The sequence below is a fragment of the Oncorhynchus gorbuscha genome, linkage group LG05 (assembly GCF_021184085.1).
Source record: "Oncorhynchus gorbuscha isolate QuinsamMale2020 ecotype Even-year linkage group LG05, OgorEven_v1.0, whole genome shotgun sequence".
Classification (NCBI taxonomy): Eukaryota; Metazoa; Chordata; class Actinopteri; order Salmoniformes; family Salmonidae; genus Oncorhynchus; species Oncorhynchus gorbuscha.
The window spans coordinates 87,871,401-87,896,866 of NC_060177.1; the positions used below are offsets into that span (position 1 = coordinate 87,871,401).

Genomic DNA, 25,466 nt, shown 5'->3' on the forward strand with positions numbered 1-25,466 from the left:
CTTACCTACACCCCCAACTGCAGCAGTGAGTTCACCGGCGGTGTCTTCACCACAGAGAGCGGGGCTTGTCAGACAGTCTTCCCAGTCACAGCAGTCCACAGCACCAATAAAGCAGACAAACAAAATGACCTCTGCTATAGGAATGAATCAACCCAGACCTGTTGGATATCAACAACCAGCATCTTTGAATACTACCAATAGAAATGTGATAATAGACAGAAGATCTGCCTCACCAGTTGTACAAGAACCAGTAAAACCCCCTCAGCCTCCCGTGCCCAAATTTATGTTAGCTGATGGGAGTTTGCAGCACCCAATGAACCCAGTTTCGTACAATACTTGCCTTTATCGCATGAATGAGCTCATTGGCACATGTACAGACCCTCGGCTAGGCAACAGAGCAATGGACTTCTCTGCAACCGTAGCTAAAACAGAAAAATGCACAAAATCGAAGGATTCAATGCAGAGAACTGATAAATCTGTTGAAATACCTAAAGAAGTTGTTGACTTTACAAAGTACAATTTGAAAAGAGCTAAAGAAAAGCTTCAGCACAAGGCGAATACAGCTAAACAGACACCGGCGGAAGTTGAAGATTTGACAAAGGAGATTGAAGTAGAGGAAATTGAATGGACTCATGAAGATGAGCTCAACTCCCAACGAGTTCCAATAATTTCTGCTAGTCATCAGACCTCTCTCAAACACAGTGTACAGTCCCATATACCAGTCAGAAGATCGCCCAGCCCAGAAATTAGGGGTGAGTATGAATCTTCCTCTGTAACCAATCAGAGACCAGGACCTTGCTCTGTAACCAATCAGAGACCAGGACCTTCCTCTGTACCAATTCAGAGACCACAGCTTGAACGAAGATCCTCTGCATCAGTTCAGACTTACCATTCTGAGTCAGCACCAGCTAACTATATCAAAGGTTCAATGGACATGTCCCCAAAACCGTTCCCAAAACCCTCTGAGAAGGAGGCAATGGCATTATCGAAGAGAAGACCCTCAGTTGTTGCTCCTTTACCGGAAATGTCTAATCGCCGTGGATCTGTTGACTTATCTTTTAAAGTTGTGTCCCCAGAAATTCAGCGACAGCAACCACCTCAGTTACCTTCTCCAACTGTTTTTCAGCAGCACCTTCAGCAAAGTCCAACGGTGACTTGTTCTCCAAGCCCTGTTATGAGACAGCCGATTGCCAACGGAAGGGTGAGCTTTGTCCAGGTACCATCTCCTTCAGCCCAGTCCATTGAATCCATGTACAAAACTGGACAAACTTATCAGGCCACAGCACCAGCCAATTCAACCAAAGCCACATTGGACATGTCCCCAAAACCATCTCCACAGACATCTAGTACTTCAGCTGAGATGCTACCAGATAATGTTAATACTGAGGCAATGTCCTTATTGAAGAGAAGACCCTCAGCTGTGGCTCCTTTACCAGAAATGTCTAATCGTCATGGTTCTGTTGACCTGTCCTTGAAAGTTGAGTCCCTAGAATGTCCAATTGTAACTCCTACCCCAGGCCCTGTTCTGAGGCAGCAGGTTGAAAACAGAAGGGCAGTCTTTGCTCAGGAACCATCTCCTTCAAACCACTCCATTGGCTATACACCAACAACATATCAGGCCACAGCACCAGCCAATGCAATGAAAGCCACATTAGATATGTCCCCAAAACCATCCCCTCGACCTACTGATAACAAAGATGACATGCCATCAGTGAATCTTGGTACTGAGGCAATATCGTTATTGAACAGAAGACCCTCAACTGTTCATCCTTTGAAGGAAATGTCTAATCAACATGGGTCTGTTGACCTGTCCTTAAATGTTGAGTCCCTAGAAAGTCCAATTGTGACTACTTCCCCGAGCCTTGCCAACAAAAGGGTAGTCTTCGCACAGGAGCTATCTCATTCAAACCAGTCCATTGGCTATATGCCAACAACTGGACAAACTTACCAGGAGGCCACAGCACCAGCCAATGCAATGAAAGCCACATTAGATATGTCCCCAAAACCTTCCCCTCGGCCATCTGTTGATTTAGCTGATATGCCGTCAGTGAATCTTGGTACTGAGGCAATGTCTTTATTGAACAAAAGACCCTCAACTGTTAATTCTTTGAAGGAAATGTCTGATCGGCAAGGCTCTGTTGACCTGACCTTTAAAGTTGAGTCCACAGAAATTCAGGGACATAATTTACCACAGTTACGGCAAGTCGTAACTCGGGCTCAATCTGAGCAGGGTTTACAGCATAAAAAACCTCTCCAGAATGCAGCTGGTGTCCTTGCCAGAAAACAGTCGCTGTCAAATCAACCGCTCACTGTTCAAACTCATCAGGCAGCATCAGCCCCAGCAAACTCTGTAAAAGCAGCTCTGGATATGTCTCCCAGGCCATCAATGCCATCGGAGGGACAATCTGAAATGACAAGCAAGACTGGAATAATATCTCTGGTGAAGACCAAACCTACAGCTAGAGATGTTGCCTGGAAAGACTCTGTTGGTGTTCCATTGATAGTGGACCAGCCTCCCAAAATCCAGGTGCAAACACAGCAGGTAGCCCCCAGCCCTGTTTTACACCAGCCAACTGCTATATCTGCTTCAGTGGTTACCACAGAGCATTTCCTTCAAAACCAATCTATGAGAGTATTGCAGCCCTCTGCTCCTCAGCCTTACCAGACAGCCTCAGCTCCTCGTCAACCTTATCAGACAGCTTCGGCTCCAGCCAACTCTATAAAATCTACATTAGATATGTCAACTCAGAACATACTTGTGAGACAGGCTGAGGTATTGACAGATCTTGACTATTCAGATGCAATGGCATTGGTGAAGGCTAGGCCATTGACCGATACCAGAGCTCAGAAGGACTCTGTCGGTGTTCCTTTGATTGTAGAACCACCTGCTCCCGAGAAGCAACCAACTGTTCCCAGGCAACAAATGCCTAAAAATATTGGGCAAGTGCCTCCTTGTGTTCGAGCCTACCAAACAACCTCAGCACCAGCAAACACCATCAAAGGCTCCTTAGATATGTCCCCAAATCCACTCCAGAGACCAGCTGAAATTACCACGGAACCCTCTTGGACTGGAGTAATGTCACTGGTTAAAAGCAGGCCCACTGTTACCAAGATTAAGTCTGTTGGTGTTCCTTTGATTTTGGAACCATCTTCTCAGCTTAAACAACAATTGTTGCAGGAAGCCCCTACAGTCCAAGCCCGAGCACAGCAACAGGAAAGACCAGGCATGAATGGAGTCCACACAATAGAACCTCTGAGCCAGCAGATCCCCATATACCACAGGAACGGGGTTCTCTCGCTTACAAGGCAGCCAAACAAAGACAACCAACCCCTCAATACACCTATGGACTTCTCTGCCAAAAAAAATCATCCCCAACCTGTGGCCGTCCATTACACTGTATTGGAGGATGGGCAACCTATGGATTTCGCCAATGTGAAGAAAGAAAGGGTTGAAAGAAGGCCTATTGGAAAGAAGCCACTTCAGGGCGCTGTTGATCTGAGTGTGGAGGTTGAAGATAACACACCTATAATCAGAACTGATCAAGAAGTAAAGGATCTTTCCTCTCGAAGGGGTTCTATTTTCTCACTGTATCAGTATAATAACCTGCAGCAAACCACACCTCCAGCCTCTCATATTGAGGTCAGACCAGATGCCTCTGTTTCTCCAGATCAGAAACCATTGCTTTCTAGAGAATCCCCCATATCAACACAGCCCTCTGTGCAACCTAGCATGCAGTTCAGAAGGGAAGCCATAGTCACACCATCACAATTGGATTATTCACAGAAAAGTCAATTGAATGCTTCAACTCTTCATAGTCCTTCACTTCGAAGACAAGTAGAACCTCCTCAAACCTCTGTTGCTCAGGTCAGAAGGATGTCCATCACACACGACAGTTCCCATCAGCATATTAATGGTCCAAGTGTCATTGATCCTAAACAAGAAACACATAAAGTAGTTCTGCAGGAACTACAACAACAACAACAGCAGCAGCAGCAGCAGCAACAGCAACAATATCAACAGCAGCAATATCAACAGCAACAATATCAACAGCAACAATATCAACAGCAACAATATCAACAGCAACAATATCAACAGCAACAATATCAACAACAACAATATCAACAACAACAACAATATCAGCAACAATATCAGAAACAACAACAATATCAGCAACAACAACAGCCTGACATGAGAGGTTTCATAGGTAGAACTCAGCCAGTGGCTCAACGTGACACACCCTCCAGACCCCGGATTCTTATCAAACAACCAACAGTGGAAAGCTTGAATGAGGAAGGCCTGAGGGAAGGGATAGCAATGACCATTCAAGCACCTGATGGATCCCAGGTTGTTCCTCCATCTGTGAAGAGTATACATGAGATACAGGGTAGTACACCTATAGCCTCAGTGACCATCCACCTACCATCAACAACAACAACAACTGTGTACCCAAACACTGAGACCTCTGTGGTTAGTGTCTCTCAAGCAACCACACCACATGGCCCAGCTTCTAAAGCACCTGTGGTAACAGAAGCTCAGACTAAAGGACCATTATCCAGAGTTATTGTTCTGACACCTGAGATGTCTCCAACTCAAACATCAGCAACATCACCAACCACCGACACATCAGTCAAAGGCTTGGTTTCCATGTTCAGTGGTGTAAGCCCTCGAACCTCAATCACAACTCAGCAAGCACCCGTCATTCCTATTGTTTCTATCTCCACACCGACCCCTGTGGCATCTCCAGCTGTCTCTCCAACTGTCTCTCCAACAGTTGATACAACTATCCAGGGATTGGTCTCCAAGTTCAGTGACTCTACCACTCATAGTACTATAGCACATGCAGAATCTGTCCCAGGAAGTACTCATACTGTAGTTATGCCTGAAAAAAGTAGTGTGATCCCCCAGCCCAACACAACAGAAGTAGCATCGACCCAAGATGCCGCTCTTCCATCACCTGTTCATGATCTACCAGATCTGGTTGTTAAATTGACTGAGAGTTCCAAGGTGTCAGAGGAAGCAGCAGCAACTACAACTGCTGAAGCTTCAACACCCAAGCCTACTATTCAAGATCTCAATTTAACATCTCAAGAAGGGTCAACACCAGTTGTCTCTCCAGCTGTATCGTCAACTCCAACTGAGACACCAGATAGAACTTGTATGTCCATGTTAAGTGACACTAGCCCTCTAGCATCTCCAACCACAACCCTAGCTGCTTCTCCAAGTATTGAGACACCTGGTAAAGTGTTCATGTTATCTAGAACCAGTACTTTGATATCACCAACCACAACCCCAGGTGAGTCTCCAGCTGCTTCTCCAGGTATTGAGACACCTGGTAAAGGTTTCATGTTAATTGGAACCAGTCTTCTGGCATCACCAACCACAACCCCATCTGAGTCTCCAGCTGCTTCTCCAAGTATTGAGACACCTGGTAAAGGGTTCATATTATCTAGAACCAGTACTTTGGTATCACCAACCACAACCCCAGCTGAGTCTCCAGCTGCTTCTCCAGGTATTGAGACACCTGGTAAAGGGTTCATATTATCTAGAACCAGTACTTTGGTATCACCAACCGCAACCCCTGCTGAGTCTCCAGCTGCTTCTCCAAGTATTGAGACACCTGGTAAAGGGTTCATATTATCTAGAACCAGTACTTTGGTATCACCAACCACAACCCCAGCTGCATCACCAGCTGCTTCTCCAGGTATTGAGACCCCTGGTAAAGGGTTCATATTATCTAGAACCAGTACTTTGGTATCACCAACCACAACCCCAGCTGAGTCTCCAGCTGCTTCTCCAGGTATTGAGACACCTGGTAAAGGGTTCATATTATCTAAAACCAGTACTTTGGTATCACCAACCACAACCCCAGCTGAGTCTCCAGCTGCTTCTCCAGGTATTGAGACACCTGGTAAAGGGTTCATATTATCTAGAACCAGTACTTTGGTATCACCAACCACAACCCCAGCTGAGTCTCCAGCTGCTTCTCCAAGTATTGAGACACCTGGTAAAGGGTTCATATTATCAGGAACCAGTACTTTGGTATCACCAACCACAACCCCAGCTGCATCACCAAGCACAATACCAGCTGTAACCCCAGCTGCAAGCCCAACCACTGAAACATCAGACAAAGGACTGTTCTCAATGTTTACCAGAACAAGTTTAGATTCTCCTTCATCTGCTCTATCTCCAATTCCAAGTCCTCAAATGTCCCCAGTGCAGAGTCCTGCAGTAGGTCCAACAGCTGAAATGGCATCTAAAGGCATGCTGTCAAAGCTTGGTCGATCCGGTTCAGAGCCACTCCAACCACAGTCAGAGCAGACACCTGCATTCTCTCCAACAGAAACTTCACTCAAAGATATCCCATCACAGAACATTACAAGGTCTGAATTGATTACTTCCCCCCAGGGAAGTTTAATTGAGGAACAAGCAGAAGTAACTGTCCCTGAACCAGATAGAACATTTTCATTAACATCGGCCGCAGTTGGCTCAAACGCAGGTCTGTCTGAGGAGAAAATAACTCCTCCAGATTATCTCTCCATAGTGGTTCAATCCTCAGAGAAACTTCCAACTGATGGTTATTTACTGACTGAGCCTCCTCCTGTTCCTCGGAGGAGACTACCTCACCTATTTATATCACCTCCAAGTCCACAGAATGAAACCCTAGGAGAGCTTGACAACTTGGACTCAAGTGCACCCTTTATCCAAAAACAGGAATCCTTAGAGGTCATTGTTCCTGGGGAGTCTACACCCACTGAGGTAGTTCCCCCGGAGCTCCAGGATTCTCTATTCTGCAAGATCAATGAGCAGTCTACCCCTCCTCAGGATGAGACAACAACTGAAGTCACTCTTCGCGAGACAACCCCATCACTAGAGAAGCCCGCAACTATACCACTGGAGGATTCTGTTCTTAGTCAGAAAGAGTCTGTGCTTGAAGTAACAGCCTCAGAAGAAGCTATGTCAGTTGTTGAAGTTAAAGACAGGGCTGTAGTAATCAGTGAACCAGTGTATGAGGATTTGTCACCCAAGGAAGAGAGCTCTACTCCCGAGGTAACGTCATCTGAAGCCGCAGTGCCTCCTGAGATCACAAATGAAAAGGATGCTTCTTTTGAGTCCAGTCCTGAACCTTCTCCTGAAACAGAGAGTCTATCACCTAAGGAGGACATTTCAGTCCCAGAGGTTGCTCCACCAGAGGCCACAGCCCCCAAAGAACAAGAGAAAGGCATTTTCTCCATGTTTGGTGGCTCCAGTGCCAGTCCACAACAATCTGGATCATCAATACTCGGAGGCATCCTCCCTGGCTCCTCAACTCCAAAAGAAACTCCTGGAACAGGTTTGTTTTCCATGTTTGGTGGCCCCAGTGCTCAGCCTCCAGCTGGACCCAGAGGCCCAGCACCAACAGCACCATCTGGAGGAATGTTTTCTATGTTTGGTGGACCTGCTGCTCAATCACAACCTGGCCCAAGAGGGCCTCCACCTCAAGAAAAAGGGCTATTTTCAATGTTTGGAGGATCTACTCCTCAGCAACCACCCATGCCTAGAGGTCCCCCTGGACCCAGTCCACAAGGTCCTCACATGGGCCCAAGAGGTCCAATGGGTCCAAGAGGACCTATGGTCCCAAGAGTTCAAGGTCCAATGGGTCCAAGAGGACATATGGGCCCAAGAGGTCAAGGCCCTCCGGGCCCAAGAGCTCCTATGGGTCCAAGGGGCCCTCAAGTTGGTGCTGCCCCACCAAGAGGCCCTCCAGCTGGGTCTTCTATGTTTGGTGGTATGTCTTCAATGTTTGGTGGCCCTCCAGCCCCAGCCTCAGCATCTGGAGGAATGTTCTCTATGTTTAGTGGATCCAGCCCACAAACACCCCCCAGTCAGAACCAAGCAGGTGCACCACCAGTGACCTCCATACCATCAGAGCCAGAGGGTCTAGGATCTAAAGTCTCTTCCATCTTCTCACTTGGTGGAGGAATTGATCAGAGCAAATCTAAGACTAGTGGCTTTGGAATCCTTGGCATGTCATTCATGGAAGACAAAAAGCCTGAGGAAATGAAGCCTGAAGAAACAACTGTTGAAAAGGAAGAGGTTGTCCCTGAGCAGGCAACATCAGAGACAAAGGATATTATGGATGAAACTTTGACTCTAAATGATCAGCTCATTAGCAAAGATATTTTGGAAGGTCTACCGCCTGAGTCTACACCAGCCGTGTCAGTGGAAGGTGAACTAAGAATGGATGAGAAACTCGATGAGGCTAAAGAAAGTACTACTCCACCAATAGATACTCAGCCTGAGGTGGAGCCTCTGCCGAAAGCAGATGAACCTCCAGCAACAGAGCAACCTTTAGCACCAGTTGAATCTACCACCACTGAACAACCAATATATATTGGCAAGCTCTTTGAACGTGAGAAACCAATGGAATCAACTGAGGTGAAATTAGATGACACAGAGCAACAATTGGAATCAGAGAAACTACCAGAATGTGAAACACTAGTAGAAGCTGCTAAACCAGTAGAATCCGAAAAGCCCTTGGAATCTAGCATGGTTTCAGTGGAAGCAACTCTGGGATCAGAAAAGAATGATTTGGAATCTGAGAGGGCTGATTTGGAACCAGAGATGTCTGTCATTGAAATCGAGAAGTCTGTAGAGGAAGACAACAAGGCTGTGAAAACAACAACAGCTACAGAAACATCTGCTCTGGCAGAGGTTGAATCAGAAAAGGTTGGTATAGAATCTGAGACCATAACTATAGAAGTAGAGAAAGTAACAAAGGAAATAGAGAAACCTGTGGAATCTGTTCCATCTCCGACTGAGGAGAGACCAGCTGAAATAAGCCATCCTTCAGTGATAGAGCAACTTCAGGTGACAGGGCCTAGTCCTCCACCTCCAATTGGGCAGCAGTATCCTCCTGGTCAGATGTCACAACAACAACAGCAGCCCAGACCAGGCATGGCAAGACCACCTGGCCCACCAGGTCAAAGAATGGCAGGGCCAAGGATGGGAGGACCCCGTATGGGAGGTCCTAGAGGTCCTGGCCCAAGAATGGGTGGACCAAGACCACAACAGAGGGCCCCTGAGCCATCTGGATTTGGTGGATTCATGTCCATGTTTGGTGCCCCTGCTGCCTCAAACAAACAAGCAGCTTCCAGTGGCTTTTTCTCATCCCCACAGACTTCATCCTTTGGGTCATCACCTGTTCCTCCTCCTGCTTCTGGTCAGCCGCAGCAGAAACGCTCCTTCTTTGGTCTGCCAGCCAACCTCCCCACTGAGTCCCTGACTAGTGACCTGTTTGGTATGTTTAATAAAGAGCAAGAGCCACCTAAACCACTAGAGACTTTACCTCAAGAACCCTCAGGACCTTCTGAAAATGAGACTGTCTCTGGGACAGGTGATGTAAAGGACAGTTGTGACCCTGAAAAGTCAGCACTGTCAGAAGAGGCAGATGTGACAACCGAAGGAGGGCCAACTGAAGATACCCAGAGGCCTAGTGAGGAGGAGAGAGAAGCTCTTTCTGAAGGAGAGGTAACCCATGAGGAGCCTGGTGTCGTTTCTCGAGAGCCTGATTCTTCAGGGGTTGATAAAGCTGGACCATCTCCAGCTGCAGAGCCTAAGGGCATGTTTGACATCCCTAGTCTGGCTCCATCTACATTCGGCTTCATGTCAGGAGCATCTGATGGTGCTTCATCTCTCGGATCCTTCTTCTCTTCAATGCCTTCAACCCCACCTGCTACAGCGAAGACACCACAAGACGGTGGCCTCTTCTCTGGTTTTAAAGGCCTCTCGTCTGGTATATTTCAGGAAGAGAAACCTGCTAGAAAGGAGGAGCCTCCTTCTGCTGCATCCATGTTTGGGAAGACACTGGGCTTCCCATGGCAGAGTGGCCCTGAACCTCCCAAAGCAGAATCCCCTCCTTCTGTGGTCACCACTCAACCCAGAGCTCAGGGTGCTAGACCAGCTGATGCTGACGATGGTTTCAGTGATGCAGAGGCAGACTCGGACGCGACAGAAGGCGCAGATCCCAGTGACACGGATGAGCCAACCGACACATCCGGTAAAACAGGAAGCATGGACAAGAGCCCGGGGAGCAGCGAGACACTGACGATGCAGTCAGGGATACCTTCAGAGGCAGTGTCCCTGGCAATGTCTCTGTCAGAGGGTTCAGATAAACCTAAGTTACATATCACCCCTCCTGAGGTAGGAAAGGACACCCTGTCTGAACCCCCCTCCTCTACAGAGCCCAATGCAGCCAACGTACAGCCCATGGACACACTTCTGATGAAGGACCCCACTAAAAGGCTAGTAATTGGTGCATGATGAATGGTTAATCCATTTATTATGCTGTAATAGCATAGACAATAGGAGTTAGTGCTCCTCCTTTCCCTCCTACATTCACCCAAACAAAACAAAAGGTCCCCTGTGCTTTGTTTGTTAGTTTGTCTCTCTGTGTGAGCTGTTAGCAAATTCTATATCGACCTTCCTTTTCCTCTCCTCTTTTCCTGAATGTCCATGAATTTAGCTTTTATTTCTAGAACACAAATCTTTCTCGTTAATAATTGAAAGACATTCTTGCGTGAAATACATGTATATGTACTAATTATTTCTATATACAAGCCCTTTAATTAGCTAAAATCAAACCGGGTAAAAGCCGTAATCCTATTCGTATAATAAACAAACTAAAAGATAAAGCTACAGCCTGGAAAGTGACTCACAATACTTTAGTAAATATACAGAAAAGCTAGCTTGCACTTACAGTAGCACAGTAATGGCTTCTATGACAGTGATGGAAGTGCAATGCATAAAAAAGCAGACAGTCTTTATTTATTTGCTGTTCACTTGTGGAATGGCCTCCCCTTCCCTTCCCTCGGGTCCTCTGAGTTATTCTCTCGGCCCGGCCCATTTGTTTATATGAATCGAGTGCGGGGAGATTTATGCCGGCGCGGTTGCGCACGACACAGTGGCGGCTGGACACGGAAATAAAAGGAACAGCGATAAGTCATTTGGCCATCGCCCAATGCAGAGTAAATCATGCTGCTGCTTAAGGCTCGGAGAAACTTCCCTTGTTACACACACACACGCACACACACACACGCACGCACACACACGCACGCACACACACGCACACACACGCACACACATGCACGCACACAGACACGCACACACGGACACACACACGGATGGATGCACGCACACACGCACGCACACACACACGCACGCACACATGCACACACGGACGGACGCACGCACACACGCACGCACACACGCACGCACGCACACACGGACGGACGCACGCACGCACACACGGACGGACGCACGGACGCACGTATGCACACCCACAGGCACGCACGCGGCGGACGGACGCACGCACACACACACACACACGCACTCGCATGACAGGATAAAATACAGCAGCTTACTTTTTGACTCCTGTATTTTTCCTTAGTCGCTGTAGATCAAAGCGTGTTTGTTCCGACCCTGATAGTCCTACTGTTGTCCTCTAATGAGGAATGTCTGCTCTCAGGCACTATGTTGCGGCTGAGAGGCACCGAATGATAGTTGCTGTGAAAATGGATAGCAGTTGTGGTGTAAAGGTAGTGGATTAGGAATCACACTTGTGTCGTGGTGTGACCTCGCCTGAGGCCTGAATACTTGTGTCAGCTACCTGAGCTAATGCCTAGGCTTTAGCTCAGCGGGTTAACACAGTCATATTGACTTCAGAAGACCCAGGTTTGGATCTCTGGTCAAAGCACAGTAGCCCTAAAGTATCCCCACACAGTAGCTCTAAAGTATCCCCATACAGTAGCCCTAAAGTATCCCCATACAGTAGCCTTAAAGTATCCCCATACAGTAGCTCTAAAGTATCCCCATACAGTAGCCCTAAAGTATCCCCATACAGTAGCCCTAAAGTATCCCCATACAGTAGCTCTAAAGTATCCCCATACAGTAGCCCTAAAGTATCCCCATACAGTAGCCTTAAAGTATCCCCATACAGTAGCTCTAAAGTATCTCCATACAGTAGCCCTAAAGTATCCCCATACAGTAGCCCTAAAGTATCCCCATACAGTAGCCCTAAAGTATCCCCATGCAGTAGCCCTAAAGTATCCCCGTCCTCCATTTTCTCTATTCAGTTAGACAATTAACAACAGCTAATTGCTGCTACCACTTTACCCTAGCAACATCATCACATGCCTCTCAATTCTAATAACTCCGTAACTAATGAAATAAGATAACATTTATTAATAAAAAAAATATATATATATATATATATTTTAGGTAGATGTCATGGACAATTAAGATTAGGCTTAACCCCAATTTCAAGCAATCAATGAAATGTTTATTGAAAAAGAGGTATCTGGACTTTAACGGGACTTCCTGGATAAACAATGGTTAAATAAATAAAATGAAATAAATGATGAAGCCCTGTTTACATGAGTAATTTTGACAAAGTACTTTTCAGTACATCGGAGTCCACAGCTGCATAGATGAAGACAGTTCGTGGCTTTGAACCCTTCAGAGTCAGGGCTTGATTGATTGGTGTCTCCCTCCCTTTAGCCCGGTGGACAGCAGCCGTTTTGGGTCATCAGGGAACCTCAGCCAGGCCAGCTCCCAGCTCAGCTCTGAACCAGAGGCTCCACAGCCCACCAGCCCTCACCCCCCTCTCCACAGCAAACAGAAAGCCTCCTGGGAGGAAGATGAGGAAGAGGAGAAGGGGCTGAGGGCTGTCCCAGAGCCAGGGTCCAACAAAGATCTGAAGGAGTCCATCATCACACCGCCCAAACCCCTGGACATCCGTGGGACAGAGAAACAGATCAGGTATATTTAGTTGACATTACTTAAAGCCCTTGGCTTTTTCTACTGTAGTTCACACCAGTAACGCTGTATTAAATGGTGCCTTAATCTGAGTGTATTAAATGGTTTCTCTGTCTCTCTCTCTCTGTCTCCTCTTTCAACCCCCCCTCCTCTCTGTTTCTCTCTCTCTCCATCTCCTCTTTCAACCCCCCTCCTCTCTGTCTCTCTGTCTCCTATTTCAACCCCCTCCTCTCTGTCTCTCTCTCTCTCTCTCCGTCTCCTCTTTCAACCCCCCTCCTCTCTGTCTCTCTCTCTCTCTGTCTCCTCTTTCAACCCCTCCTCCTCTCTGTCTCTCTCTCTTTCCGTCTCCTCTTTCAACCCCCCCTCCTCTCTGTCTCTCTCTCTCCGTCTCCTCTTTCAACCCCCTCCTCTCTCGCTCTCTCTCTCTCTCCGTCTCCTCTTTCAACCCCCCTCCTCTCTGTCTCTCTCTCTCTCTGTCTCCTCTTTCAACCCCCCTCCTCTCTGTCTCTCTGTCTCCTCTTTCACCCCCCCTCCTCTCTGTCTCTGTCTCTCTCTCTCTGTCTCCTCTTTCAACCCCCTCCGCTCTGTCTCTCTCTCTCCGTCTCCTCTTTCAACCCCCTCCTCTCTGTCTCTCTCTCTCTCCGTCTCCTCTTTCAACCCCCTCCTCTCTGTCTCTCTCTCTCTTTCTGTCTCCTCTTTCAACCCCCTCCTCTCTGTCTCTCTCTCTCTGTCTCCTCTTTCAACCCCCCTCCTCTCTGTCTGTCTCTCTCTCTCTGTCTCCTCTTTCAACCCCCTCCTCTCTGTCTCTCTCTCTCCGTCTCCTCTTTCAACCCCCCTCCTCTCTCGCTCTCTCTCTCTCTCCGTCTCCTCTTTCAACCCCCCTCCTCTCTGTCTCTCTCTCTCTCTGTCTCCTCTTTCAACCCCCTCCTCTCTGTCTCTCTGTCTCCTCTTTCACCCCCCCCTCCTCTCTGTCTCTGTCTCTCTCTCTCTGTCTCCTCTTTCAACCCCCTCCGCTCTGTCTCTCTCTCTCCGTCTCCTCTTTCAACCCCCTCCTCTCTGTCTCTCTCTCTCTTTCTGTCTCCTCTTTCAACCCCCTCCTCTCTGTCTCTCTCTCTCTGTCTCCTCCATCAACCCCCCTCCTCTCTGTCTGTCTCTCTCTCTCTGTCTCCTCTTTCAACCCCCCTCCTCTCTGTCTCTCTCTCTCCGTCTCCTCTTTCAACCCCCTCCTCTCTGTCTCTCTCTCTCTGTGTCTCCTCTTTCAACCCCCTCCTCTGTCTCTCTCTCTCTGTCTCCTCTTTCAACCCCCTCCCTCCTCTCTGTTTCTCTCTCTCTCTGTCTCCTCTTTCAACCCCCTCCTCTCTGTCTCTCTCTCTCTCCGTCTCCTCTTTCAACCCCCTCCTCTCTGTCTCTCTCTCTCTCCGTCTCCTCTTTCAACCCCCCTCCTCTGTCTCTCTCTCTCTCTGACTCCTCTTTCAACCCCCCCCTCTCTGTCTCTCTCTCTCTCTGTCTCCTCTTTCAACCCCCTCCTCTCTGTCTCTCTCTCTGTCTCCTCTTTCAACCCCCTCCTCTCTGTCTCTCTCTCTCTGTCTCCTCTTTCAACCCCCCTCCTCTTTGTCTCTCTCTCTCTGTCTCGTCTTTCAACCCCCTCCTCTCTGTCTCTCTGTCTCCTCTTTCAACCCCCCTCCTCTCTGTCTCTCTTTCTCTGTCTCTTCTTTCAACCCCCCTCTTCTCTGTCTCCTCTTTCAAACCCCCCTCCACTCTGTCTCTCTCTTAGCTTATGTGAGCATGGGCCTCCTCCCTGCTCTCCGGTCAGAGTACGTTGGCTGAAGGTCATCAACAAAGTCAGAGTTCAACTGCTCGAGGTAAGGAGCCATCTACGATTCATCTCTCTCTGTCGTCCTGTCTCATTTTCTCTCACTCCCTCTCACTTTCGGACCTGGGTTGGTTGAGCTTCCCACAATGCCGATGGTGGTTGATTGTAATGTAAATGGTCTGTGAGATCGTCCTCTTTGATGTGGTTCTCCAGAAAAGCCTTCTTCCCCTGAACACCAGTTTACCAGTGGAGATGTGCTCAGGTTGTCAAATAAAATCAAATTGTATTGGTCACATGTGCATATCTAGCAGATGTTATTCCAGGTGTAACGAAATGCTTATGTTCTTTCTCCAACAGTGCTGTAGAATATAACAATTCCAGAGTGGTGCTGTGATTTACTTTGCTATGATCATATTGTTATTGTATTTGTTTAGCCATAAGAGCTCGGTGATATGGACAAAAATCCATGTCAGGATGATTGACTGAATTATCCTGATGACAATAAATAGAACCAGGCACCAGTTAGTCGACTACTGTACGTCACCGTACCCTACTACTACCGTACCCTACCGTACCCTACTACTACTATATACATTACCGTACCCTACTACTACTATATACATTACCGTACCCTACTACTACTATATACATTACCGTACCCTACTACTACTATATACATTACCGTACCCTACTACCGTATACATTACCGTACCCTACTACCGTATACATTACCGTACCCTACTACCGTATACATTACCGTACCCTACTACTGTATACATTACCGTACCCTACTACTGTATACATTACCGTACCCTACTACTACTATATACATTACCGTACCCTACTACTACTATATACATTACCGTACCCTACTACTACTATATACATTACTGTACCCTACTACTACTATATACATTACCGTACCCTACTACTACTATATACATTACCGTACCCTACTATTACTATATACATTACTGTACCCTACTACTACTATATACATTACCGTACCCTACTACTACTATATACATTACTGTACCCTACTACTACTATATACATTACCGTACCCTACTATTACTATATACATTACTGTACCCTACTACTACTATATACATTACCGTACCCTACTATTACTATATACATTACTGTACCCTACTACTACTATATACATTACCGTACCCTACTACTGTATACATTACCGTACCCTACTACTACTATATACATTACCGTACCCTACTACTACTATATACATTACCGTACCCTACTACTACTATATACATTACCGTACCCTACTACTACTATATACATTACCGTACCCTACTACTGTATACATTACCGTACCCTACTACTACTATATACATTACCGTACCCTACTACTACTATATACATTACCGTACCCTACTACTACTATATACATTACCGTACCCCTACTACTACTATATACATTACCGTACCCTACTACTACTATATACATTACCGTACCCTACTACTACTATATACATTACCGTACATTACCACTACAGTACATTACCATACCCTACTACTACTATATACATTACCGTACATTACCACTACTGTACATTACCGTACCCTACTACTACTATATACATTACCGTACCCTACTACTACTATATACATTACCGTACCCTACTACTACTATATACATTACTGTACCCTACTACTACTATATACAATACCGTACCCTACTACTACTATATACATTACCGTACCCTACTACTACTATATACATTACTGTACCCTACTACTACTATATACATTACCGTACCCTACTACTACTATATACATTACCGTACCCTACTACTACTATATACATTACCGTACCCTACTACTACTATATACATTACCATACCCTACTACTACTATATACGTTACTGTACCCTACTACTACTATATACATTACCGTACCCTACTATTACTATATACATTACTGTACCCTACTACTACTATATACATTACCGTACCCTACTATTACTATATACATTACCGTACCCTACTATTACTATATACATTACCGTACCCTACTACTACTAGTACATTACCGTACCCTACTACTACTATATACATTACCGTACCCTACTACTACCGTACCATACCATACCCTACTACTACTATATACATTACCGTACCCTACTACTGTATACATTACCGTACCCTACTACTACTATATACATTACCGTACCCTACTACTACTATATACATTACCGTACCCTACTACTACTATATACATTACCGTACCCTACTACTACCGTACCATACCGTACCCTACTACTACTATATACATTACCGTACCCTACTACTGTATACATTACCGTACCCTACTACTACTATATACATTACCGTACCCTACTACTACTGTATACATTACCGTACCCTACTACTGTATACATTACTGTACCCTACTACTACTATATACATTACCGTACCCTACTATTACTATATACATTACCGTACCCTACTATTACTATATACATTACCGTACCCTACTACTACTATATACATTACCGTACCCTACTACTACTATATACATTACCGTACCCTACTACTACCATACCATACCGTACCCTACTACTACTATATACGTTACCGTACCCTACTACTGTATACATTACCGTACCCTACTACTGTATACATTACTGTACCCTACTACTACTATATACATTACCGTACCCTACTACTACCGTACCATACCGTACCCTACTACTACTATATACGTTACCGTACCCTACTACTACCGTACCATACCGTACCCTACTACTACTATATACGTTACCGTACCCTACTACTACAACCGAGGGAGGGAGGGACGGTTAGGTCATGTCACCACTCCTATACAGGGGATAGTGTGAGACACATCCTCTCCTTCCTTCTCCTCTCAGCGTAGATCTGTGAGAATAGAGAGGACCTGTCCCTATTATTAATATTACATTCTATTTTTACATGGAAGGATCTATCGCCACAGGCCCTTAGAGGATGACATTGTATGGAGAACATTATCTTCATTGACCACTGATAAAGAGACCTCCTGGGTGATAGACATATACTACACGGTCAACAGTATGTGGACACCTGCTTGCTCAACATCTCATTGGTTCCCACATTTTGCTGTAATAACAGCCCTCACTCTTCTGGGAAGGTTTTCCGCTGCTGGAACATTTCAGCAGGAACTTAGTGAGGTCGCTGATGTCGGGCGGTTAGGTCTGGCTCGCAGTCGGCCTTCAAATTCATCTCAAAAGTGTTCGATGGGGTTGAGGTCAGGGCTCTGTGCAGGCCAGTCAAGTTCTTCCACACCGAGCTCGACAAACCATTTCTGTATGGACCTCGCTTTGTGCACACAAGGCGTTCTCGTTCTGAAACAGGAAAGGGCCTCTTCCCTAAACTGCTTTACATTACTCCAGCCAACGCTTGGCATTGCGCATGGTGATCTTAGGCTTGTGTGCGGCTGCTCGGTCATGGAAACCCATTACATGAAGCTTCCGATGAACAGTTATTGCGCTGACGTTGCTTCCAGAGGCAGTTTGGAACTCGGCAGTGAGTGTTGCAACCGAGGACAAACGGTTTTTATGATGTTTGAACTATTCTGTGTTTGATTCAGGTCAGTATATTTCCTTCAGAAAGGATCCCAACCCCTTGACTTATTCCACATTTTGTTGTGTTACAGCCTGAATTCAAAATGAATTAAATAGATATTTTCTCACACATGTACACACACACAATACCCCATAATGACAAAGTGAAGACATGTTTTTTTTAAATGTTTGCAAACGTATTGAAAATGAAATGCAGAAATATCTAATTTACATAAGTATTCAAACACCTGAATCAATAAGTTACAATCACCTTTGGAAGCGATTACAGCTGTAAGTCTAAGTGCTCTGCACGCCTGGATTGTTCAATATTTGCACATTATTCTTAAAAAAAAAGTTGTTAATTGATCATTGCCAGACAACCATTTTCAAGTCGATTTAACCGGGAACAGCAACTAGGCCGCTCCGGAACATTCAATGTCGTCTTGGCAACCAACTCCAGTGTAGATTTGGCCTCGTGTTTTAGGTTATTGTCCAGCTGAAAGGTGAATTTGTCTTTTGCTGTAGGATATTGCACATTTTGACTCCTGAATTTATTTAGGCTTTCCATGCCAAAGGGTTTGAATACTATTCATGTTTAACTCATTTGTCCCAAATTCAAATGCATAATTCCACTTTTACATTATGTTATATTTTGTGGAGGCCAGTGTCACAAAATCTCAATTGAATCCATGTTAAATTCTGGCTGTAACACAACAAAATGTAGACAAAGTCCAGGGGTGTGAATACTTCCTGAAGGCCCTGCATCTCTCAGTAGTAAGTATCACTCAGTATTCCTAGAATGACTCAAATACTATTGTTGCTCTCAACAACAAGTGATTTACCATGACAACCAAGTTACATTACTATGGAAACACAACCTTGCTTTGTTATACGATCAAGGAGGCATTATCATAGGTGTATGTAGGCACAGTGTATCTTCAGAAAGGTTTGTCACACACACCTACAGTTCAAGTCTTCTGATAATATAGAGAAGAAGAAAAAACAGGAAGTTAATGCCATTATAAAGCAGAGTGGGTCAAAAAAAGCCTTTTAACATATGCGTGTCTTGTTCTAGTCATAAAAAAAGACCTGTATTTTTTCCCCCTTCATCTGTGTGCTAACAGGTGAGCCATGTCCTGCTGTGACTGCGACATTTCATATGGAAAAGCATAACAATGAGCACAACACATTGTGAGCCTAGTGGTTTTCAAGAAACTTTACTTCTGTAGCTCAGTTGGTAGAGCATGGCGCTTGTAACGCCAGGGTAGTGGGTTCGATTCCCGGGATCACCCATACGTAGAATGTATGCACACATGACTGTAAGTCGCTTTGGATAAAAGCGTCTGCTAAATGGCATATATTATTATTATTATTATATTACAAACAATACCCAAAGAAAATCAAGGTAGTTTTCATACATAAAGGAGGGAGAGAACAAAACAAAACGTGTGAGTCAAACCTTTCCATCGTCGCTGGCAGTTATGCACATCCAAAAGCCTTACAATCGCTGGTTGTTGTGGCAACGGCTAGAATCTCTAATCCTCATATCGGCACAGTTCAAAATTGGGATTGGGAGTGCGTGGTTAAATTAATCAGTTTTTGGATTGGGAGTGCGTGGTTAAATGAATCCGTTTTTGGATTGGGAGTGAGTGGTTAAATGAATCGGATTGGGAGTGCGTGGTTCAATTAGTCAAATTGGGATTGGGAGTGAGTGGTTAAATTAATCGGATTGGGAGTGAGTGGTTAAATTAATCGGATTGGGAGTGAGTGGTTAAATGAATCGGATTGGGAGTGAGTGGTTAAATTAATCGGATTGGGATTGGGAGTGAGTGGTTAAATTAATCGGATTGGGATTGGGAGTGAGTGGTTAAATTAATTGGATTGGGATTGGGAGTGAGTGGTTAAATTGAATCAAATCATGAAAAACGATAGAGGCATCTTGAGTAGGAGGGAAGACAGTAATTACTTTCTGTCCTCCGTCTCAACGTCTCCCTTGATTTGTATGTTTAAATCATAATATACACTCCCACTACTACCCTCACGGCATAGAGTTAGACGAGCAAATTACTGAACTCCTGGGGTACATCTCAACAGTATAAAATGACTTCCTCCTGGGGTGCATCTCAACAGTATAAAATGACTTCCTCCTGGGGTGCATCTCAACAGTATAAAATGACTTCCTCCTGGGGTGCATCTCAACAGTATAAAATGACTTCCTCCTGGGGTGCATCTCAACAGTATAAAATTACTTCCTCCTGGGGTGCATCTCAACAGTATAAAATGACTTCCTCCTGGGGTGCATCTCAACAGTATAAAATGACTTCCTCCTGGGGTGCATCTCAACAGTATAAAATTACTTCCTCCTGGGGTGCATCTCAACAGTATAAAGTGACTCCCTCCTCTCCTTCATCTGCACTGATAGGAACTAAATTGAGCAGGTGAGCCTTGAGTGAAGAATTCATATAGCTTCTCACCTGTCCTGTTCTTTTTCCAATTAGTGGAGAAGTAGAGGAGAGTTGGAGAGAAGGAGAGGAGAAGTAGAGGAGATGGAGAGGAGAGGAGAGGAGAGAAGGAGAGGAGAGGAGAATTAGAGGAGATGGAGAGGAGAGGAGAGGAGAGAAGGAGAGGAGAAGTAGAGGAGAAGGAGAGGAGAGAAGGAGAGGAGAAGTAGAGGAGAAGGAGAGGAGAGGAGAGAAGGAGAGGAGTAGAGGAGATGGAGAGGAGAGGAGAAGTAGAGGAGAAGGAGAGGAGAGGAGAGAAGGAGAGGAGAAGGAGAGGAGAAGGAGAGGAGAAGTAGAGGAGAAGGAGAGGATAAGGAGAGGAGAGAAGGAGAGGAGAGAAGGAGAGGAGAGAAGGAGAGGAGAAGTAGAGGAGATGAGGAGAGAATGAGAGGAGAAGTAGAGGAGAAGGAGGGGAGAGGAGAGAAGGAGAGGAGAAGGAGAGGAGAGGAGGAGAGAAGGAGAGGAGAAGTAGAGGAGAAGTAGAGGAGATGAGGAGAGAATGAGAGGAGAAGTAGAGGAGAGAAGGAGAGGAGAGGAGGAGAGAAGGAGAGGAGAAGTAGAGGAGAAGGAGAGGAGAAGTAGAGGAGATGAGGAGAGAATGAGAGGAAAAGTAGAGGAGAGGAGAGAAGGAGAGGAGAGGAGGAGAGAAGGAGAGGAGAAGTAGAGGAGAAGGAGAGGAGAAGTAGAGGAGATGAGGAGAGAATGAGAGGAGAAGTAGAGGAGAGGAGGAGAGAAGGAGAGGAGAAGTAGAGGAGAAGGAGAGGAGAAGTAGAGGAGATGAGGAGAGAATGAGAGGAGAAGTAGAGGAGAAGTAGAGGAGAAGTAGAGGAGAAGGAGAGGAGAGAAGTAGAGGAGAAGTAGAGGAGAAGGAGAGGAGAAGAGGAGAGGAGAGAAGTAGAGGAGAGAAGTAGAGGAGAAGTAGAGGAGAAGAGGAGAGGAGAGAAGTAGAGGAGAAGGAGAGGAGAAGAGGAGAGGAGAGAAGTAGAGGAGAAGTAGAGGAGAAGAGGAGAGGAGAGGAGAGAAGTAGAGGAGAAGAGGAGAGGAGAGAAGTAGAGGAGAAGAGGAGAGGAGTAGTGGAGAGAAGTAGAGGAGAAGAGGAGAGGAGTAGTGGAGAGAAGTAGAGGAGATGAGGAGAGGAGGAGAGGAGTAGTAGAGGAGAGGAGAAGTAGGGGAGAGGAGGAGATGTGAGGAGGAGAGGAGTAGTAGAGGAGATGAGGAGAGGAGGAGAGGAGTAGTAGAGGAGAGGAGAAGTAGGGGAGAGGAGGAGAGGAGAGGAGGAGAGGAGTAGTAGAGGAGATGAGGAGAGGAGGAGAGGAGTAGTAGAGGAGATGAGGCCACTTCCGTCTATTGAGATGCACCCCTGCGATTGTAGGTAGGACACCCTAAGCCTAAACCCCACTGCATACACTGTAAACACACTTGCTTTGCTAGAACAATTAAAAAGCAACTATAAAGGTAGAGAGGAATCACCTAGAGAGATTAGATGTGACCTGAAAAGAAAATAGTTTTCAGTCTGTTCCGGAGACGACACAAAGACTGTATCCCACAAGGCACCCTAGTCTCTATTTAGCCCCCCTATTTAGCCCTCTGGGCAAAAGTAGGGCACTTCCCCTATTGGCTCTGGTCAAAAGTAGGGCACTATGGAGGGAATTGGGTGCCCTTTGGGACATTGACAGAGACAACCTGTTCCCATGGGACTGCTGTTTTTAGCATAGCCATTACTTCTGTCATTATGACTGATTAGAAGGAGGAAGGGAAGGGTAGTGGGCGGGAGAGAGAGAGAGACAGAGAGAGACAGAGGTAAAGAGAGGGAGGGGTAGAGAGAGAGGGAGGTAGAGGGTGGAAAAGGAGGGTAGTCTGTTCAGTCTAATATGTGTGCCAAACACCTCTCTCTTCTCTTCCTCTCTCTTTCTCTCTGTGTGACAAATGGACCTGGTCCAAGAACAAGTGCTCGTTTGTTCCAAAGTTTCGGCACCCAACCCTTTCACACTCTGTTGTTCTCTAAGTAGAGCTGCGCATGAAAATAAAATATGCTGAAGATCAGTTTAATTCAATGGGATTTCTGAATTTATACTATTAAAGTCTGTGAGGACTGCGCAGTGCTGGATCTCTGGCTCTCAATCAGGAACTCATTTCAATCTGGAAACAAGACGAACTGTCTGACCAATCTGTGGCTTTCATCGCTTTATTCAGTTTAGGTCCCGTGTGGCTCAGTTGGTAGAGCCATGGTGCTTTAGTTTAGTTAATTAATTCGACCATAAAAGAAAACAAGCACACATAAAACTTTAAAAAAGCCATACATGCACATGATCGAGGATAACACACAATAAAGAATGGGACTTATTTCCATTGCGGTCCTCTTGAAGATTACTTGGCAAGATCCAACACGGTTGAACACAGTATGACAGAGAGATAATAAAACATAAAAACAAAGAAGAAGAACATCGATCTCATCATTGCAGTGACATCATAAAGGTACATTCAAATGAGCCCAAGAAGACATCAAACAGTTTTTGACTTTATTGTTAAAGCAGGGCAGAGAGGACATGGTTGTTATGGGCAGAGTCAACACATTCCACTCTGAGGCTCCAGTACACAAGGCCGTCATTGTAAATAATAATTTGTTCTTAACTGACTTGCTTAGTTAAATAAAGGATAAATAAACAAGTTTAAAAAATACCTTTCTCAGCATTACTCCTGAATCTGCATAAGCAAATATTAGCAACACCTGATCTGGTGCTGTGATTGTGTGCATCCCTAACACTGGGAAAAGTAATCAGAACCATAAATACTGTTGTAAACCAAACCCAGTCTAATCTGGGACACCCTAGCCTCAACAGGCAGCTAGTTTAGTTCCTGAAAGCAGCTCCTGCCTATGTGAGTATGTGGACTCACCTTCAATTACTACCCTGATCAGCTTATTCTGGGCTATCTGTAGCTTCCCCATCAGAAGCTTAGAGAAGCCCCCAAACCAGGAAGTACTAGCGTAGTCAAAATAGCATTGAATGAGGGCGATGGCTAGCAGTCCTTATCAAACTGCTTGGACTTTCTATCCAAAAACCTAGTCCTGACATTAACCTTCCCGAGCACTTTAGTGGCCATGCTCACACCTCCAAAGCTTCCATTAAGGATACATCCCAGGTAGCTAACAGAGGTTTTAATAGTCAACACTTCACCCCCTAACTCCACTCTGATTTCAGACGACCTACACAATTTAAGTCTGGACCCAAAAATAATTACAGAGATAGCTTATTATCTCCAAGCCATTTGCTAATCGTAGTAAGCTCTGTGGTAAGTATGCTCTCCAATATAGTTTGACTTTTATGAGACACTGGAAGTGTAGAGTCATCCGCATAAAGGAAAAGAGGGAACGAACAAGCATCATATTGTTTATATACAGTAAAAACAGTGGAGGCCCAAGCACGCTCCCCTGCGGAACGCCATCACTCATTCGTTTTGCCTGAGACAGTGAACCATTAACCTCTACCACTTGCTCCCTACATGACAAATTGGACTTGACCCAGCCCAAAGTGATAATGCCTAACCCCAGTTTGGAAATGAGGAAACAGTGGTTAATTGTAGCTCTGTATGTTAAGCAGTACCATTCAGTATCACTTTTCCCTCATCAATCTCTTTCCTGATGAAGTCAGTCAATTAAAGTTGACATGAATCAGTGGAGTAGGTTTTTCTAAAAACCTGACTGAAAATCATACATTAGACCCTGTTTGTTGCCATATTCATACATTTGCTCAATTCTCTCCAGGATCTTTGATGCTATATAGAGAATATATACAGGTGTGTAATTCCCAGGGTCAGACTCTATCCCCTTCTTATATAGAGGATATATACAGGCCTGAAATTCTCATGGTCAGACTCTAACCAGAACTGGTGGGCAGCTTTGCTAACCAGCTTGCTACCAGCTTGCTAACCAGCTTGCTAACTAGCTTTGCGAACCAGCTTGCTAACCAGCTTGCTAACAAGCTTGCTAACCAGCTTTGCGAACCAGCTTGCGAACCAGCTTGCTAACCAGCTTGCGAACCAGCTTGCTAACCAGCTTTGCTAACCAGCTTGCTAACCAGCTTTGCGAACCAGCTTGCTAACCAGCTTTGTGAACCAGCTTGCGAACCAGCTTGCGAACCAGCTTGCTAACCAGCTTTGCGAACCAGCTTGCGAACCAGCTTGCTAACCAGCTTTGCGAACCAGCTTGCGAACCAGCTTGCTAACCAGCTTGCGAACCAGCTTGCGAACCAGCTTGCTAACCAGCTTGCTAACCAGCTTTGCGAACCAGCTTGCGAACCAGCTTGCTAACCAGCTTTGTGAACCAGCTTGCGAACCAGCTTGCGAACCAGCTTGCTAAACAGCTTGCGAACCAGCTTGCGAACCAGCTTGCGAACCAGCTTGCTAACAACAGAAGTAAAAAAAAGAGGGTTGAATTCATTGGCAACCTATGCTTTTTCATATACCACATTCCCCTGGTGTTCAGTCCAATACTCTTTAGTTTGTTGTTGGTAGTACTACTACATCATAATTCTTTAAATTATTTCCAAAGCTTTTTAGGGTTATTTTTGTTCTCAACGTTTTTATCAGCAAAATAACCCCTTTTAGCTTCATCCATCCGAATCTATTTTTCATTTCTGACATTTATATGGTAGAAAATCAAGCTGCCCATTACGCGGCTTCATTTCTTAAAGGCCTTATTCCCTGCTTCGGTAGATTCTAGAATCTTGTGATTAAACCAAGATCTAGATCTCTACTTGACTTTGTCCTGTCTAATT

At 45.5% G+C, this 25,466-nt stretch overlaps 1 protein-coding gene across 1 annotated transcript in view; it reads left to right on the top strand.

The window, feature by feature from the left end:
- Window positions 1-5,468: 5,468 nt before the first annotated feature.
- The window catches only part of LOC124036640, a 176,179-nt gene continuing 156,181 nt past the window's right edge, over window positions 5,469-25,466 (top strand). The window contains exons 1-3 of the mRNA XM_046351462.1: window positions 5,469-10,281; window positions 12,536-12,796; window positions 14,568-14,655. Coding sequence (XP_046207418.1) covers window positions 6,143-10,281; window positions 12,536-12,796; window positions 14,568-14,655 — 4,488 coding nt within the window. The 5' untranslated portion in view covers window positions 5,469-6,142. The remainder of the gene's footprint in view (window positions 10,282-12,535; window positions 12,797-14,567; window positions 14,656-25,466) is intronic.